The sequence below is a fragment of the Lithobates pipiens genome, unplaced genomic scaffold, assembly GCF_037356315.1.
Source record: "Lithobates pipiens isolate NorthernLeopardFrog02 unplaced genomic scaffold, aLitPip1_a1.2 Scaffold_23, whole genome shotgun sequence".
NCBI classification, from domain to species: Eukaryota; Metazoa; Chordata; class Amphibia; order Anura; family Ranidae; genus Lithobates; species Lithobates pipiens.
The window spans coordinates 228360680-228378342 of NW_027507785.1; the positions used below are offsets into that span (position 1 = coordinate 228360680).

Genomic DNA, 17663 nt, shown 5'->3' on the forward strand with positions numbered 1-17663 from the left:
GAGCTGCTCACCGGAGGGGAGCCTGCTGCTTCTGTGACACAGCGTGATCTTTGAGGAAAGCATGACAAGGTACATGTTCTATACAGCCCCCAGTGGTGACTTGGGCATGACATTTACTTTTTTTTAAAGGAGACATTTCATAAGAAAAAAGTTAAATTCCTTAAAAGCCTTTACTTACCTTTCCCACCAAAAGGGATTTCTATGGTAAAAACAGACCCAATCTTCAGCTCTCATGGTGGGCTCTGTTACAAAACCTTCAGGATTTGGGAAACCCACACTCCTGGACCCATAAAACACCCTGCTTGATGGGAGAAAACACCAAAGCTCTGGATCCCAGGGTCCAGCTCTCTAAAAAGAGAAGTGTTACAGGCTAAACCTAGTCTCTTCCACCACGAGGCCTGGGTACCATTCAATTCAGCCTGAAAAGACACTTTGAATGGATCTAGCTGCATAGCTAGCCCCAGCAAGAATTGCTCCAGTGGAGCTCAGCACAGCACATCTTTACTCGTGATCAACACCTTAAACACTGGCAAAAAAAAAAAAACTGGAGGTACTCCCAGTAGTGGGAGGGGTTATATAGGAGGGCAACTTCCTGTCCATCACCTATAACCCACATAGTAATTACCATGGCACTGTCACATGACGTACGATAAAAAAAAAAAAAAAAAAAAAAAACACAGACACATCCTTAAACTGCTAGAAGAGTAGGGCAACTGTTTACCTCACCTATGCAATCATCAGTCCTAGGTGTAGCGACAGCATATTGTGCTTTTCAGCCTGTTTTCCTCCCACTGCCAACATGCTTTGTATATCGGTTAAGATCTTGTCAAGATTGACACTTAAGGCAAGGAGGTGGTGGCACAAGATATCTTGTCCAGGCATGAAAAGATTTAGACATGTTGGAAAATCCCTGGCAATTACTTTTAACCTCACTTAACAGATAGCAGATTACAGATTAATGTCAAACCAATCACTTCAGGAATGAAACCACATCAATTCCAGAGTCATCAGGTGTCTTTGTATGCTACCTGGGACCTCACCCTGCCTGTCCTCCAATGGACAGACCTGTGCATACACTCCCCCCTGCACTTTCCACTCTTAGCCCTGTAAGCCCCTTATGAAGCTGAGAACAGTACAATAAGTACTATGATTAATGAAACACGTACATATATACACACACACTTTGAAACTATATCATCTTTTCATGTGACAACACTGAAGAAATTACACTTATACAATCTGTACACATACTTTACATTGTAGCACAGTATCAATTTGATGTCCCTTAAAAAAATAAAAAACAGCCATTAACCTAAACCGCTGGCAACAAAATAGTACACTCCTAAGTGAAAAATGTCCAAATTGGGCCCAATTAGCCATTTTCACTCCCCGGTGTCATTAATGGGGGAGCAGGTGTTAAATTTGGAGTAAATCGCTCACTCCGGTCACTGGAAGTTCAACATGGCACCTCATGGCAAAAAGCTGAATCAAAAAAAATGAATTGCTGCTCTACATAAAGAGCTGCTTCAGCACGGAGGCCAAGACCATACACCAGTGTAACAAAGCAGGATCTACTCAGAACAGGCCTCACCTTGGACTACCAAAGAAGTGGAGTTTGTGCTCGTGTCTTATCCAGAGGGTGTCCTTAGGAAATAGACATATGATTGCTGCCAGCATTGCTGCAGAGGTTGAAGGGGTGGGTGGGGGGGGGGGGGATGGGGGTGTCAGCCTCTCCATGCTCAGACCATATGCCGCACACTGCATTAAATTGATCTGCATGGCTGTTGTCCCAGAAGGAACCCTTTTCTAAAGATTATGCACAAGAAAGCTCGCAGTTTGCTGAAGACAAGGAGATTAAGGAAATGGATTAATTGAACCATGTCCTGTGGTGTGAAGAGACCAAGATAAACTTATTTGGTTCAGATGGTGTCAAGCGTGTGTGGCAGCAACCAGGTGAGCAGTACAAAGACAAGTGAGTCTTAGCTATAATCAACCATGGTGGGAGTTTTATGGTCTGGGGCTGCAGGAGTGCTGCCAGCACTGGGGAGCTACAGTTCATTGAGGGAACCATGAATGCCAACATGTACTGTGACATAATGAAGCAGAGCATGATCCCCTCCCTTCCAAGCCGTGGCCACAGGGCAGTATTGCAACATAACCCCAAACACACCTCCAAGATGACCACTTTCTTGCTAAAGAAGTTATGGATAAAGGTGATGGACCGGTCAAGCATGTCTTCAGACCTAAGCCCTATGGTGTATCCCCAAATGGAAGGTGGAGGAGCACAAGGTCAAACATCCACCAGCTCCGTGAATTCATGGAAGAGGACTCCAGTGGCAACCTGTGAAGCTCTGGTGAACGCCATGCCCAAGTGGGTTAAGGTAGTGCTGTAAAATAATGGTGGCCACACAAAGTATTGACACTTTCACTTAGGGGTGTATTCACTTTTGTTGCTAGCAGTTTAAAGTGGGCTGTGTGGAGTTAATTTGAGGGTACAGCAAGTGTACACTGTTATACAAGCTGTACACTCACTACTTTACATTGTAGCAAAGTGTAATTTCTTCAGTGTTGTCCCATTAAAAAAAAAAAAATTCAACTTACTTACCTCTAACTTGTTTTCCACATGTCTTTCAGGACAGCACTTGAGATTGTGACCCCCACCAGACCACAGAAAACACCTACTTCGATTCTTAAAGGGAGGCACCTCCCTATAACACATCAATTGTAGAAGAGAAACTCCGGCCCCGGCAAGAACACAATTATACACGTTAGTCACAGCATAAACCAATGGGGCAGATTGTTGCTGTCCTGAAAGACATGACATATGGAAAACAAGTTATTTTAAGTCCAACTTAAATTTTCCCAAAGCGTCTTTCAGGACAGCACCCGAGAGGATAAACAGACTTGCCCCCTCTGGATGGAACTACAGCCTGCATGACATTCTTGTCAAACGCCTGATCATTGGTGGGTGCAAGGTCCAGCCTGTAATGTCACACAAAAAAAAAAAAAAAAAAAAAAAAAACTGACCACATTGCCGCCTTACAAAATTTGTTCAGGGGTGGCTGCTCTTCAAATACCATGCTACAAGGGACAGCCTGGCCATCTCTTGGTGATATACCGGACCTTGGATTAGCAAATCTTGTCTGAGAGGTAGATGCCAACAAGGCCTTGTCGCCATCCCCAGAACGGTTGCAACCCAGGCCCTTTTTGGCCAAAAAGGAGTAATTAGATCCAGTGGGAGGGGTACCAGTCATTCTAATGCCAGTGGAATTAACTGGAATGGAGGGAAGCACAACAGGTGAAATCTCCATGGATGCGCCAGGGCATTTGTTCCTAGCGATCAATTGAGACCATTCAGAGAAAATACCTAAGGAACCTCAGCCTTTTCCTTTGGAGGAAAAACAGGTCCACCTCTGGCTGTCCCCACATAATGGAAATTATTGAAGAGGCCTCTGGATTCAGAGACCACTTGGCTTCCTGAATCGGGTGCCTGCTTAGGAAATCTGCCACTGTTCAGGGTCCCTTTTAGGTGGATTGCCGACAAGGATAGCAAATGGCTCTTTGCCCAGAGAAGAATCTCCATTGCCAGTGCTTGTAAGGACTTACTCCCTATAACCCCCCCCCCCCCCCCCCGTCTGTTTAGATAAGCCACAGCTGTGGCATTGTCAGTCAACACTTGAACGTGTCGATACTGGAGATCGCCTGTAACGCTTGCCAATTTGAGGATCTAATCGCCTCCTTGGATCAACTTCCCTGGGTGAAATTCTCATCCAGGTGGGCCAACCATCTGCAAGAGCTGGCGTCCATTGTCAGTCTTGATTGGCCCTAACCAGACCCTTTGATAGGATTGCCCGATTACTCTACCACCATAGTGATTTCTTTACTTTGGCCAGAATCTTTACCTCCATGTCCAGGGATCTTAAGCTGTGATCCCATGACCTTAGCAGGTAGGCTTGTAGACTTCTGAAATTTAGTCTCACCCACTGATTAGCCGGCATGGTCAAGGTCAGGACCCCTAAAGCCAATATCTGCCTTATCGTTATCAGCTGGTTGGTCTGCAGCATCAACACTATGCACCGAACCTTGTCCCTTTTCTCTTGCGGGAGAAAAATCTTCTGTTCTATCAAATTAATTTGATAGCCCAGAAACCAAACCTCCTGTGATGGATCTAGGGAGGATTTCTGGAGGTTAAGAATCCATCTTAGATTCCAGATGGTTGTGTGTGCTGACTAAGTCGTTTTGTAACCTCTCCCCTGAGGGAGCAAAGAATAGAAGGTCATAAATAGGGAATCCCTGCAATTCCCTGAAGACAGAGCAGAGCTAGCGCTTCTGCCATTACCTTGGTAAAGATCCATGGTGCGGATAACACAGCGAACGGCAAGGTCTTGAACTGTAGATGAATCATGCCTTCCATATTTACTGCCAACCTGAGATACCTCTGGGACTGGGGTGAAATTGGGATATGCAGGTATGCATCCCTTCAGTCTATTGATGGCATGCAACATTCTGGGGTTAGCAGATTGCCGACTAGGGGTGCAACGGATCAAAAAACTCACGGATCGGATCAGCAAATAGGGTGCAACGGATCTGTGATCCGAACAGGTCAACCTGTTTGGACCAGCACACCCTGCGATCCACAGAGCGCTCCGCTGCATCGTCCTTAGGAAAGGCCACGGCTTCAGTCTAGCTCCGGAGCGGAGGCCAACTTGGTACACCCAGCGGCCGTTTAAAATGTGATCCCTATGTCAAATGATGGAGCGATCACTTGTAAAACAGGTGTAGCAAGATGGTCGTGGCAAATAGTGTGCTTATGTCACAAAGTCCTGCCACAACTTGCGTGTATCCTCAGCGGTCATCCTCAGAGGCATGGCAACCATACGTCCACTTTCTAACCTCTTGTAGAAGTATAAACATTTTGGCTAAAAAGTATGAAGAAAAATTACTAATTAGAAAAATTTACAGAAAGGCATTTTTTCCACAAAATTTACAGCTTTATTTATAGCACAAAAAAATAAAACCCACTAGTGATTAAATACCACCAAAAGAAAGCAATTTGTGTGAAAAAAAGGACACAAGTTTCATACGAGTACAGTAATGCATGACTGAGTAATTGTCATTCAAACTGAGAACGCTGAAAACTAAAAATTGGTCTGGGCAGGAAGGGGGTGTAAGTGCACTGTATTGAGGTGGTTAAATATACAGCCCGAAAATGACTGTCCGGAGATGCAACAGCTTCACAATGCGCTCCACAGCTGCATTCCACAGCCTGGAAAAAGTGCCGCAACCTCCAATAGACAACCACTACTACCAAATCTTGAAAACTGAAACAAAAATGCACTCACAAAAAAGGTGGTGAGATCTAAAAAAGCAAAAAGTAAAATAACCATCCAATAGAAAGAAAGAAAAACAAAAAAACAAAACATTTTGTGGAAACGTCATAATGGATAGTGGAAAGATATTCAGCAATCCCACAGTCACGGTGTGAAGTTTACCGGAGGAGAAACAGGAAGTGAGAAATTCAGAAAAAGAAAACAAAACATTTAGAAGAGAAATCGAAGGAAAAGGCAAGGTGAACCAAAAAAAAAAAAAAAAAACTAAGCTTTACAACCCCTTTAACCATTATTCAAAAAACAAATTCACATCCCATTGTATATTCATTCCCATTGGGTTAGGTCTTGGTCATAAATCCAGCGTGTTTCAAAGTTAGAAACCTCCCGCTGGACACGACTTCCCCCTCCAATGAGGGGAAAAGTGTATCAATACGCTGTGCCCAGGGAACCTCAGTTTTATTTGCCCTAAATGCTTTTTTCTCACCTGCATAGTTCTTATAGTGCGGCCCACATATTGTAGGCCACACAGACATTCAATAAGATAAACTATATTAGTAGAAGTGCAGGTGATAAAGGACATGATCTCATTCTTTAGAGGTCTCAATGGATTGAAATTTGCACACTCTGCTGCTGGACAAAGTGTTTGACAAACGGCACATTTCCTACAAAAGGAATAACCTTTTAGGTACTGAAAGATTCTCTTAGGGCCATCAATCACATTGGGGGCCACATATAACCTCAAAGGCTGTAAACCATGAAAGCCGAGTGACAGATTGGGACTCAATTTTTCTTTCCAGTGTCTCTGGAAAATCCGTTTGACCTCCTGAAATTGATTGGAATAGGTAGCTATATAAATGAGAAACCCGTTTGGTTCATGTCTCCATCTTAGGTTTATCCAACAAGCCATTCCTATCAGTTACTAATATTCAATGATTAAAGCATCAAGCACATTAGTACTATAACCCAACAGCGAATCTGGATTTTAACAAGGAAGCCTGCTGATAATGAACAACCGTACAGTTGCATCGTAACCTGAGAAACTGACTTCTCAGGACTTCCTTCAGTCATGAAGGATGACAACAACTTCCCTGGCTGAAAAAAATATTTGTCTGTCTCTCTTAAGTAGGTAGTAGCAACTAGAGACCCATCCCTTACCTTTATATTCGTATCAAGAAAGTAGATACATTCCTGACTCGCCTCATGTTGCAGCACAATGCCTAAAGTGTTCAAATTCAATTGGCATATGTAGTCATCCAAAAAGACCAAGTCTCCATCTCATAGGAGGTCGTCATCAGCTATACATCTCCAAATGACCAACTCCGGTATCCAGCGAGCATAGACGATGTCCTCTTCCCACTTCACCATGAAAAGATTGGCCATGCTTGACGCAAACTTTGCACCCTTGACTACTCCCATATTCTGTAAATAAGAGCCACTGAACCAAAAATAAAACACACTAAACAATATGCGATCACATCCTTTAGCGCCTGCACTTCTACTAATGTAGTTCATCTTATTCAATGTCCATGCAGCCAATAATATGTGGGCTGCACTACAAGAACTATGCAGGTGAGAATAAAAGAACAATTTAAGGACTAAATAAACAGGGGTTCCCTGGGCAAAGAATATCTAAACATTATGTCCGCCACCATGGAAAAAACCCAAGGGTACCTTGATTCTTGGCATTGCTACATTTTCCCCCCATTGAAGGGAAAGTAGTGTCCGGCGGGAGATTTCCAACTTTGAAACCTGCTAGATTTAGGACCTCAAGATAAAACACCCCAATGGGAATGAATATAGAATAGGATTTGAATTATTTTCGGAATAGTTAAGGAGGTCATCTCCCATTGTTTATTTCTTCTTAGTCTGATATAACATGACCAATACATGTCAGTATATATGCAATCATTTGACGTATGGTTATGTCATCTAAATCGGTGAATGTGTGATTCATATCTTTACATTGTATTCAGCGACATTTCCACAAAATGGCACCATTTTTTTTTCTGTTACTGGTTATTTTAATTTTGCCATTTTTATTATCCATCCCTCACCTCCTTTGCAAGTGCATTTTTGTAATTTTTTCAAAGATTTGGTAGCAGTGTTTTCTATTATTGGAAGTTTTGCCACTTAGTTATCCACAGCATTGTTTACAGGCTGTAGAACACAACCGTGGAGCGCATTGCTAAGATGTTGCATCGCCAGCTGGTCATTTTCAGCTGTATATTTAAAGTGTGCCGACATCTGGTTGCTATGCTTCTGAGGACATCAGATGAGGAAACGCGCAAGTCAGGATATGACTGATATAAGCATGCCATTTGCCGTGACCATCTTGCTACACCTGTTTGACGTGCTTTTTACCTTTCAATGTTTGCGAGTACCATGAGTTTATTTAAACTAGAGTTTTAGGTTTTTGGCACATACTGCAACATTGTGTTATCCTTTACATCCCTTGGGAGGTTAGCCTTTGGTGAAAACCTGGAGTGACAGATGACACAGAGCCTTCACCACAGTATTTATCTGATTTTGTTCCTTGTATGCTCGTGTTGACCTCTTAAATCTGAGGGTCAATACAATCTGCTAAGCGAATCAGCTTGATCACACAGCAGAGATGTTAAATCTATTCATCGGCATTGGTGTATGGTTTCTTTCACGCATTTTATGGACTTTATTATTTAGGTGTATAAGAGACTTTATTTAATTGGCGTGGTGTGTACATGTATACACACACACACACAAACACACACTACCCCATAATGACAAATTGAAAGAGTAAATGTATGAAAAAGGAAAAAACAAATGTCACATTGGCATAAGTATTCAGAACCTTTGCAACACCACTTGAAATTTCAGGTGCCTCCCATTTCTCTTGATCGTTGCAGAGTGTTTCTACACCTTGATTGGAGTCCACCTATGGTAAATCACATAACTTGATTTGGACATTGTTTGGAAAGGCACACACCTCTTTATAAAGAGGCCTCACTGCTGTCAATGCATACTGAATCAGAGAAAACGCCATGAGGTCAAAAGAAACTGCCTGCAGAACTCAGACAGGATTATTGCAAGGCACAGATCTGGGATCTGCTGTACTGAAGGTTCCCAAGAGCACCGCAGCCTTCAGAATCAAATGCTAAAATTTCTTCCACAACCAAGGCCCTGCCAAGAGCTGGATGCCCAAACTGATAAATCCGGTAAAAAGGGCTTTAGTAAGAGGTGATCAAGAACCAGATGGCCACTGAGTGCGAGAGCCTGTGTAGAGATGGCACAAAGTTTAAAGGAGGACCATTACTGCAGCCCTCCATGGATCTGAGCTTTATGGCAGAGTAGCTGGACAGAAGCCTCTCAGAGAAAAAACACATTAAAGCCCTTTTGAAGTTTACCAAAAAGCCCCCAAAAGGAGTAAACCTTATGTCTGGAGGAAGCCAGGCACTCTGCATCACCTGCTCAATATGACCCCGACTGAAGCATTGGGGTGTCTTAGCAGCAGGGACTGGAAGACTGGTCAAGGTTGAGAAAAATACTGAATGGAGCAAAGTACAGATATACCCTCAAGGAAAACCTGTTGCACAATGCTCAGGATCTCAGACTGGGCTGAAGGGTCCATCTTTTAATATGACAACAAGCACACAGCCAAGACAACACAGAAGTGGCGTAGGGACAACTCTAAACATCCTAGAGTGGCCCAGCAGAACCCAGACTTGAACCTTATTGAACATCTCTGGAGAGACCTGAAAAAGGCTGTCCAACAATTCCTATCCAACCTGACTAAGCTTGAGAGGATTTGCAAGCAAGAATGGCAGAAAATCCCCCAATCCAGGTATGCAAAGCTTGCCACATTATACTGAAGAGTCCTCAAAGCTGCAATTGCTGCTTCAAAGTACAGAGTAAAGGGTCTGAATACTAAAGTACATGTACCATTTGAGTCCTGTGCCATTTCAGTCCCGTTCCCTCCCCCCCCCCCCCCCCTCCCGCCCTTTTCATAAAGTCAGACATTTCTAAAATTATTTTTTCAGTTAGATCGTCGTTATGGGGTACTGAGTGTAGATTAAAAAAATAAAATAAAAAATTGATGCGCTTTGACTGTAGTATCAAGCTGCAACATAAAATTGAAAAAAAAAAAAAAAAAAAAAAAAAAAAGTGAAGGGGGTCTGAACATACATACTTTGAATTTCCATTTTAAACTGAATGGGTTGTTGAACAATATAAGGATTTACATATTTTAAAGACTCTTGCATGTACACACCCCAAGATGAGAATTCTTACCTGGGACACACTGGGTCATCACTGTGAAACTAATCCAGCTTCCCACCTAAAAAGTACATAAATAATATTACAATACATCATGTGTACATGGCATTCCTATTAAAATAGCTAGGAAAATTATATATTTGAACTGTCGCAATCCAGCCTTCAGGCTGCATTCACACCTGACCATTTCCAGCTCCTAAAATGCTCATAAAACACCTGAAAAACACCCAGCAAGCAAAGTCCCATTCATTTCAATGGCACCTGTTCACATCTGAGAGTTTTGTCACCTGAAGCAAAATGCCATGAGCTCAAAAAAAAAAAAAGAGCATGAATTTCTTTGGGGCAGATTACAAGCGTTTTTCTGCCTTCTACATTCGTGCTTGAACAAAATTGCGGTAAAAAAAACAAAAACGTGAAACTTTGAAACACTTAGGTCTGAATGCAGCCCAAGCCATTCTAGCCAGTCAGCAGAACTTGAACCTGGCAGTTCAGTGCCGCCATCTTCAATGTAGAACTGTCAAAACAAGCCTGAGGATTCAAAACAAGTTTATCATGTTTAGTCGTGATCAATTTACGCTTTAGAGTTACGGGGAGAGGTAATGTGTTTGTAATGGATTTTAAAGCGTTTGGGGCAGGGGGAGAAGCATCAAGTCTTAAGGTGGTTGTAAAGGAACAAGGTTTTTTTTTTACCTTCATGCATGAAGCTAAAAAGCTTGCGTGCGGCAGCCCCCCCTAATACTTACATGAGCCCCCCCCCCTCCAGCTGTGCCCTCCGCCACTTACTGGAGCCATTGGCAATGGCGGAGATGGCTGGGTCCTATTAGGTCTGTGGTATGGAGAGGAGTGAGGGGAAGATGGCTCCCACCTGACTATACCACTGCAGGGCAGAAGCGATGTCAAAACGTCACTTCTGATCATAGCTCTTAACAGTTTCTCGACCTGCCTCCGCAGTTGCACTGAGGCAGGTTGGCTTCCCTGGGCGAGCCGCCGTAACTATACATCGGCACTTTAAGCTGTAGGAGGTGCATGCCCCAGCGTGTCTGGAGACCATGCGAGTGCCCGGCAGGTGCAATGACCACCTGCGATCACTCGTGACAGAGCGATCGCAGGGGGAGAGAAGACAGATCATGTGTTCATACCAAGTATGAACTACTAAGTATACCAAGTATGAACACCAATCTCTCTCCCCCCTACAGTTAGAACACCTAGGAAACAGTTAACCCCTTCCCTGCCAGTATCATTAATACAGTAATCAGTAGGATACAGAGCAAGAGAGAGCGCACACCAGCCCTAGTGCATTAACGTTTATTAAATCCAATAAATAAGTAAAAAGCCAAGTGTCACACTCACATGTTACTGATATTGTTATAACATTGAAAACAAGAGCCTCCACGGCTGCCTCATCTCCCGATCCTCCTACTCCCTATAATGGGTTGGGAGGGGATTTGCATATTTAAATCACAATCAGATCTTAGGGCATTACCTGAAGGAGGCCACGCCTCCGAAACATGTAGTAGTTACGGAAACATTCTGATACACAGCCGAGGAGATAGCACTCATGCCGAGTGATCCTCCCCCTGGCCGCGAGTGACGTCATCCACAGCCGGCTGGTCTGTGCATGTGAGACGCTGAGAGAGGGCAGTGTATTCACAACTAGCAGGCGAATTGAATGCCTGAATATCCCCGCTGCAAGCTATTATAGGGAGTAGGAGGATCGGGAGATGAGGCAGCTGTGGAGGCTCTTGTTTTCAATGCTATAACAATATCGGTAACATGCGAGTGTGACACTTGGCTTTTTACTTATTTATTGGATTTAATAAACGTTAATGCACTAGGGCTGGTGTGCACTCTTGCTCTGTATCCTATAGATTTGTCTGCCACCCAGTGGATTTCAGAAAGAGCAATGCCTGGAGTGGATCGATTCCTTTTTTAGATGTACTCTAAGTGGAACTGTATAGGTGGGGACAGCGCCGTTCTTGATTTGGATACACAATTTTGTATACAGTAATCAGTGCATTTTTATAGCACTGATCGCTGTATAAATGCCAATGGTCCCAAAAATGGTCAAAAGGGTCTGCCGCAATATCATAGTCCCAATAAAAAATTTTTTAATCAAAAATATGAATACATATCTGCCTAAACTGAGGGGGGGGGGGGGGGGTGACCTGTATGGAAGTGGTGGAAAAAGTATTGCACAAATACTATGCAAGATAAAATTGCAACAGCCTCCCATTTTTTCCCCAGGGCCTCTGCCTTAAGAAAATATATAATGTTTAGAGGTTCTAAGTAATTTTCTAGCAACAAGGAATCCATGTAAAGTGTTGAAATTGTTCAGACAGCAACCACTTAAAGCCCCCTCCCCACACATACATGCACCCAAGTAATGATTGTGCCACATTAGGCAACATCATGCATGGAAGCAATAATTCTAAGCCCATCATTCATGATTAACTAAACGGATAAGCTGTAAAGGCTTTTTAAAAGACCCATTCCACACGGGGCCCGCAGCAGAGCTAAATTACTGCTAGTTTTAGAGGCGCTTTTCAGCCACTAGCTGGGGGCTTTTAACCCCAAAGGCGGCGTTAAAAGCGCCTATGTTGCACCGCTTCTGAAGCACTTTCCAGGCACTGCCCATTAATTTCACTGGGCATGGTATTTTGGTAGTACGCTCCCAAATATGCTGCTTGATGGACTTTTCCTAAAGTTCCACAAGAGCACTGCCCCAGTGTGAAAAGTCACACTGAAATGAATGGGAGGCGGTTTTCAGGTGCTATTTCTAGTGCTAAAATGACCGAAAAACATTTTGGGTACAGTCGTTTATCAGTATTTCAAAAGGCACAGGAAATTTTGGGGCTTGTTTGTAATTGACACAGCCTCATCTTTTACATTTGACAAGTGGGTATTCTATTGTGTTTTTGTAAAGGAAATTTGTCAAATCTGTATAAAACTGTAATCCATTTTTGTAGGTTTGCCTATGTATTGCACACTGCACTCATTGTGCACACGGCACTAATAACATTTTCATTACATGTTGCATGCTTTTGCGTCCCGATTAGCATTTAGCCTGCCTATTGTTTTGCTCCTTGTTACCATAAAAGTACAACTGTATTAATGCGATACCTACAGAATCATGTTTATAAAAAACCTAAAAATTGCGCTGAAGAACAAATCTAAAGATTTCCAGAACAGTTGGCGAGCTTTGCTTTGGAGAGGATTCAAAATACTGAGAATCTGAAACCATGAGTTCAGACGATTCGGGAATTTGATGGCTGAGGTAAACCCTTTGCTTACATTTCATTTATCAGACTTCCTTGATCAGCAAGACATTATCAGGACATAGGGTACCCATTTTACGTCCCTTAAAGTATTGATTGGTGGCTATATGTGGTCATCACTGTGTACTTTACTTTCCATTGGAGTGTTATAGATCAGAAAAGGAAGAATAGTGGTGTTAACAGGTTATATCAAGCACACATATGCTGTAATAGTTTAGAGGCACGAGGGTATAGGCAATTCGAGAAGACTGACTAGTCATAGGCATTAAATTAAGGGAATGAAGGGTAGGAGACCCGCAAAAATACCGGGCACATGAGAAACGCAAAACAAATTAATAAAAATTATGAACTGAAGGTGTGGTTCTGCCTATACGGAGCCCCTAGATAAAAAATGGTGAAAATGGACAGGGAACCACCATGAGCAACAGTTACCAAATCCACAGGACCAAGAAACATGCATATTAACCACTTCAATACCAGGCACTTATACACCTTCCTTCCCAGACAAATTTTGAGCTTTTAGCTCTGTCGCACTTTGAATGACAATTGCGCGGTCGTACTAAACCATACCCAAGCCAAATTTTTATCATTTTGTTCCCACAAATAGAGCTCTCTTTTGGTGGTATTTTATCACCGAGATTTTTATTTTCTGCTAAATAAAAAAAAAGGCAGAAAACTGAAAATTTATTTTTTGTTTCAGTTACAAAACTTTGTAAATAAGTATGTTTCCTCCTTCACTGATGGGCACCGACGGGGCCACAGTGACTGCTACTGATAAGGTGGCACTGATGGGCACCAATGATGTGGCATCAATGAAGTGGCACTGATAGGCGGCACAGATAGGCGGCACGGATGGGCACCGATAAGCGGCACGGATGGGCACTGAAGTATACAGTATTGTATAGGGACAGATGCCAGTGCCAAACAATGCATGCCAATCAGTGATGCCCATTGTGGGCACTGATTGGCATTGACTGGCATCCCTGCTGGTCTAGGGGGCATACCTGTTGCTGGGCATCCCTGGTGGTCTGGTGGCGTCCCTGGTGGTCCAGTGAGGGCATCCTCGGGGGGGCTGTGCTGATAATCGATCAGCAAAGACCCCGTCCCCCCCGTCAGAGGAGCAGCCAATCGGCTCTCCTCTACTTGCGTCTGACAGATGCGAGTGAGGAAAAGACGATCACCGGCTCTTCCTATTTACACTGATCAGCCGTGATTGGACACGGCTGATCCCATGGTAAAGAGCCCCCATCAGATAGTTGTGGTGTGTCAAACTGACACCCTGCAACAACGATCACCACGATGAGCGCCCCCGGGGGCGTGCAGCGGCTCAACATCCTGATCATGTCATATGACATCCGGTCAGGATATTAAAACCACTTTGCCACCGTCCTTTTGCTATATGGCGGGCAGCAAGTGGTTAAACTAGAGAAACAGCTACTGTATCTATTTGAGCAGGCTGGATCAAGGGTGATCGACAAATTAAATAATGAATTTGGGGTCAGGTACTACTAGTAAATTCTAAAACTTGAGAAAAAGCCAAACAGAAAAGAGCCAAACTGTATAGGAAAACCATAATTTTTGGCCCTGGCTCAAACAGAATACTTTAAAATGTAGTTAGAGCAGGAAGATGGGATGAGCATTATGACTTTCCATCTGGACATAGAAGCTAGAGCAAGTGGGATTGTGGGATTACAGTACATGGGATATTCGAGAACAAAAATTCAAGTTAGACTTACCGGTAACTGGTTTACCAATAGTCTTTCAGGACAGAACCGGGGAGATCATGGCTCTTCCCACAACAGGAAACACATCATCCCAAGCTTTAATAGGAGGCCTCCACCCAGATTGCCTTCAGTTGTCTCAAGAGACCCCCAGCCGAGGCTGAAACATAAGCAAGTTATGTTATAGTATACAGCAAAGAACAAAGGGAGGGATATTGCTGTCCTGAAAGACTATTGGAAAACAAGTTACCGGTAAGTCCAACTTGAATTTTCCCAAAAGGTCTTTCAGGACAGCACCCGAGAGGATAATCAAGACTTACCCCATTGGGGTGGGACAACAGCCTGTAAGACTTTCCTCATGAAAGCCTGATGAATGAATGAGTGACTTGTATAGCACTACCTATGCTGAGTCTCCTCAGGGGTGATCCCCTGCCATCAGGCAGTTTAACCTACAATGACGGGCAAAGGTCAGACTCATCCACATAGCTGCTTTACAGATCTGTTCGGGGGTGGCACAAGCCTTCTCTGCCTAACTCACCAAAGCTCTTGAAGAATGAGCCCAAATACTGGACTTTGACCTGAAAAGGAATAGGCTTCGTATGGAATAATTCTTTTTTCCTGATGGATTAGAGCAAAAATGTAGGTAGTATAAAATCGCCAGAACTAGTTTTTGGACTGAAGAGACCGTCAGGAAAAATAAATAAAAAATTTAGAATCTGTTTTCAGAACAATTTTGTCAGAGAAAAAAAAAAAAAAAAGCTCCCGATTGGCAAGGCTTAAAGCTCACCAAACTCTGAGTTGTCATTAAAGCCACTTAAAAATAAATTATGTTTTTAATGTAATCAGTCTCAGGGAGGCTAAATCAATAGGCTCAAAGGGTTCCCTGGTCAGAGCCTGTAGAACAGATAAATCCCACTTTGGGCAGCCTCTAATCACTACAGGTCTTGACCAGGTGAGGGCCTTGAAGAATCTAATCCAAGGGTTCTGAAGAGATTTTCCCCAAAAACACCCCCAGTGTGGCAACCTGGACTTTAATGGTACTGACTGCCAAACCTTTATTGAATCCATCCTGCAGGAATTCCAGGACAGAAGGAATATCCTCCAATGGCTGTATGTGCACCAGGAGTTGTGTGGGGGGGGGGGGAAGGGAAAAAAAAAAAAAAAAAAAAAAAAAAGCAACTTTCCAGACCTTGAAACAATTTGCTCTGGTAACACTTTCTACTGGATAGGAGGGTAGCAACTAACCTATCCGAAAAAACCTTCTTCAAAAAGCTCCTCTTCAGAAGCCAGTCTGAGTTTTAGCTTCTCCTGGTGGAAAAGAGGGCCCTATATCAGCAGGTCCTGTCTCAAAAGAAGGCGCCAATATAGTTTGAGCTGCATCTGGACAAGGGATGAAAACCAAGCTCTTCCGAAAGTTTTTGGCTGCGAAGGTAGAATCCGACCCGAAATCTTCTGTAACCTACTGTGCAATTTAGCGCTTTGAGATTTAGGATGAGACTGCACTTGCCTGAGTGTTTCTGAATAAGGAATACCTGTGAGTAGAAACCCTGGAAAAACTCTTGTAGGGGCTGGAACAATGACTCTCTGGGAGGGTACTTGCCTGCATCTTTTTCTTAACCAAAAACAACTTTATTGGCTGTGCAGTCTAAGAATGGATTCTAGTTCCGACCCAAATAGAAAATCCCCTGCAAAAAGGGATGCCACACAACCTGCTCTTTGATGCTGTATCTCCTGGCCATGTTTTTATCCACAAGGCCCCCCCTAGCAGTTTAACGCTGCAGACCTAGCCGACATACAGAAGTATTCTGCTGAAGCATCCGCAAAGCATGCCACTACTGCAGACAGGATTGCAAAGGAATCCAGAATCTGTTTTGGGGAATCCGATATAATATGGAATATGATTAACCCAGTGCTCTAGATTCTTAGCAATGCATTTTGCCATTGTTGTTCACGATTGATCACCAGGCTTTAAGTTAGTTTATCCTCTTATCCATAGGCTCCTTTAGTGTGTCCATATCTTTAAAAAAAAAAAAAAAAAAAAAGTGGTCAGTCGACTTTGAAATCTGAGAAGGCAGAATCCAGTTTAGGAACCTTGTTCCAGATGGGTCCACATAAGATTCCCTTTTGAGGAAGAACCTGACACCAAGAAAAGAATGGTTTCTTCTCCGGCTCCAGCCATTTTCTCTTAATCATGTCTATCGAATGGAAAAAGCGTGGCTTTTGGAGTCCTCTAGACCTGCATACATATGGTTGTGCAGGGAGAGCTTCTCCTCCATCCCCAAGGTAGCGTGGATTACCTTTACCAGTTGCCGACTGCCCAATGACTGAGGGGTGGTGCGGCTCTCGTCCTGGGACCACGTCATCCCATTCAAAACAGGGATTGCGCGCAATCGGATGCGCACATCCCTGCGAGGTCGGTGGTGGTGTGATTGAGACACAGACAGGGGCAAACATATTGGGCATGGCTGTTTACCACGTGATCAAGTCACGGCCAGTCACGGATGGTACTGCCCCATTCATAGGAGATAACTAAACAGATTGGTAACTTAACATCTGTTCCCTTTTCGCACACTGTTTCCAGTGCGAGGAAATAAGAGCCAGGAGCAGCGAGTTACATATCTGTGTTCTGTAGTGTACCAAGCACAACACTTGTCACATTAGCTGTAGCAAGAGGCAGTATGTTAGGAAAGGGCTGGAGAGCAGTACAATGATGTGTCTACAGGCAACAGTGTACCAGGACCAATATTATGACTGTGCTGGTGCTCTCTGCCTGGACAATTCCTATAGACAAATGCTTTGGCTGTGCCGACAATATCCTTGTGCTGACTAAAGACAATATTCCTGCCTGCTGACTGGATAATTACGATTGTTGTCGCCAAGCACATCGCTGCCTGAAACAATTCTCTGTGGACACACCTGCCTGGACCAATTATCTCCTCTAAAACCGCAGGTAATACTTTAATCCTCTTTAATAGAATTTATTTTAGAGAGCAATTTTTGATACGTACATGCCATGTTAGAAATATGAAGGGCCTTCAAAAATGATAGGTCATCAGGAAATGATATGCAATTGATGCTCCTAGATTGTC

The 17663-nt window shown here is 43.4% G+C and overlaps 1 protein-coding gene across 1 annotated transcript in view; it reads right to left on the reverse strand.

Moving 5' to 3' along the window:
• LOC143928180 (very-long-chain enoyl-CoA reductase-like) overlaps positions 1-17663 on the reverse strand; it is a 161720-nt gene that overhangs the window by 18173 nt on the left and 125884 nt on the right. The window contains 1 exon segment of the mRNA XM_077452888.1: positions 9594-9639. Coding sequence (XP_077309014.1) covers positions 9594-9639 — 46 coding nt within the window.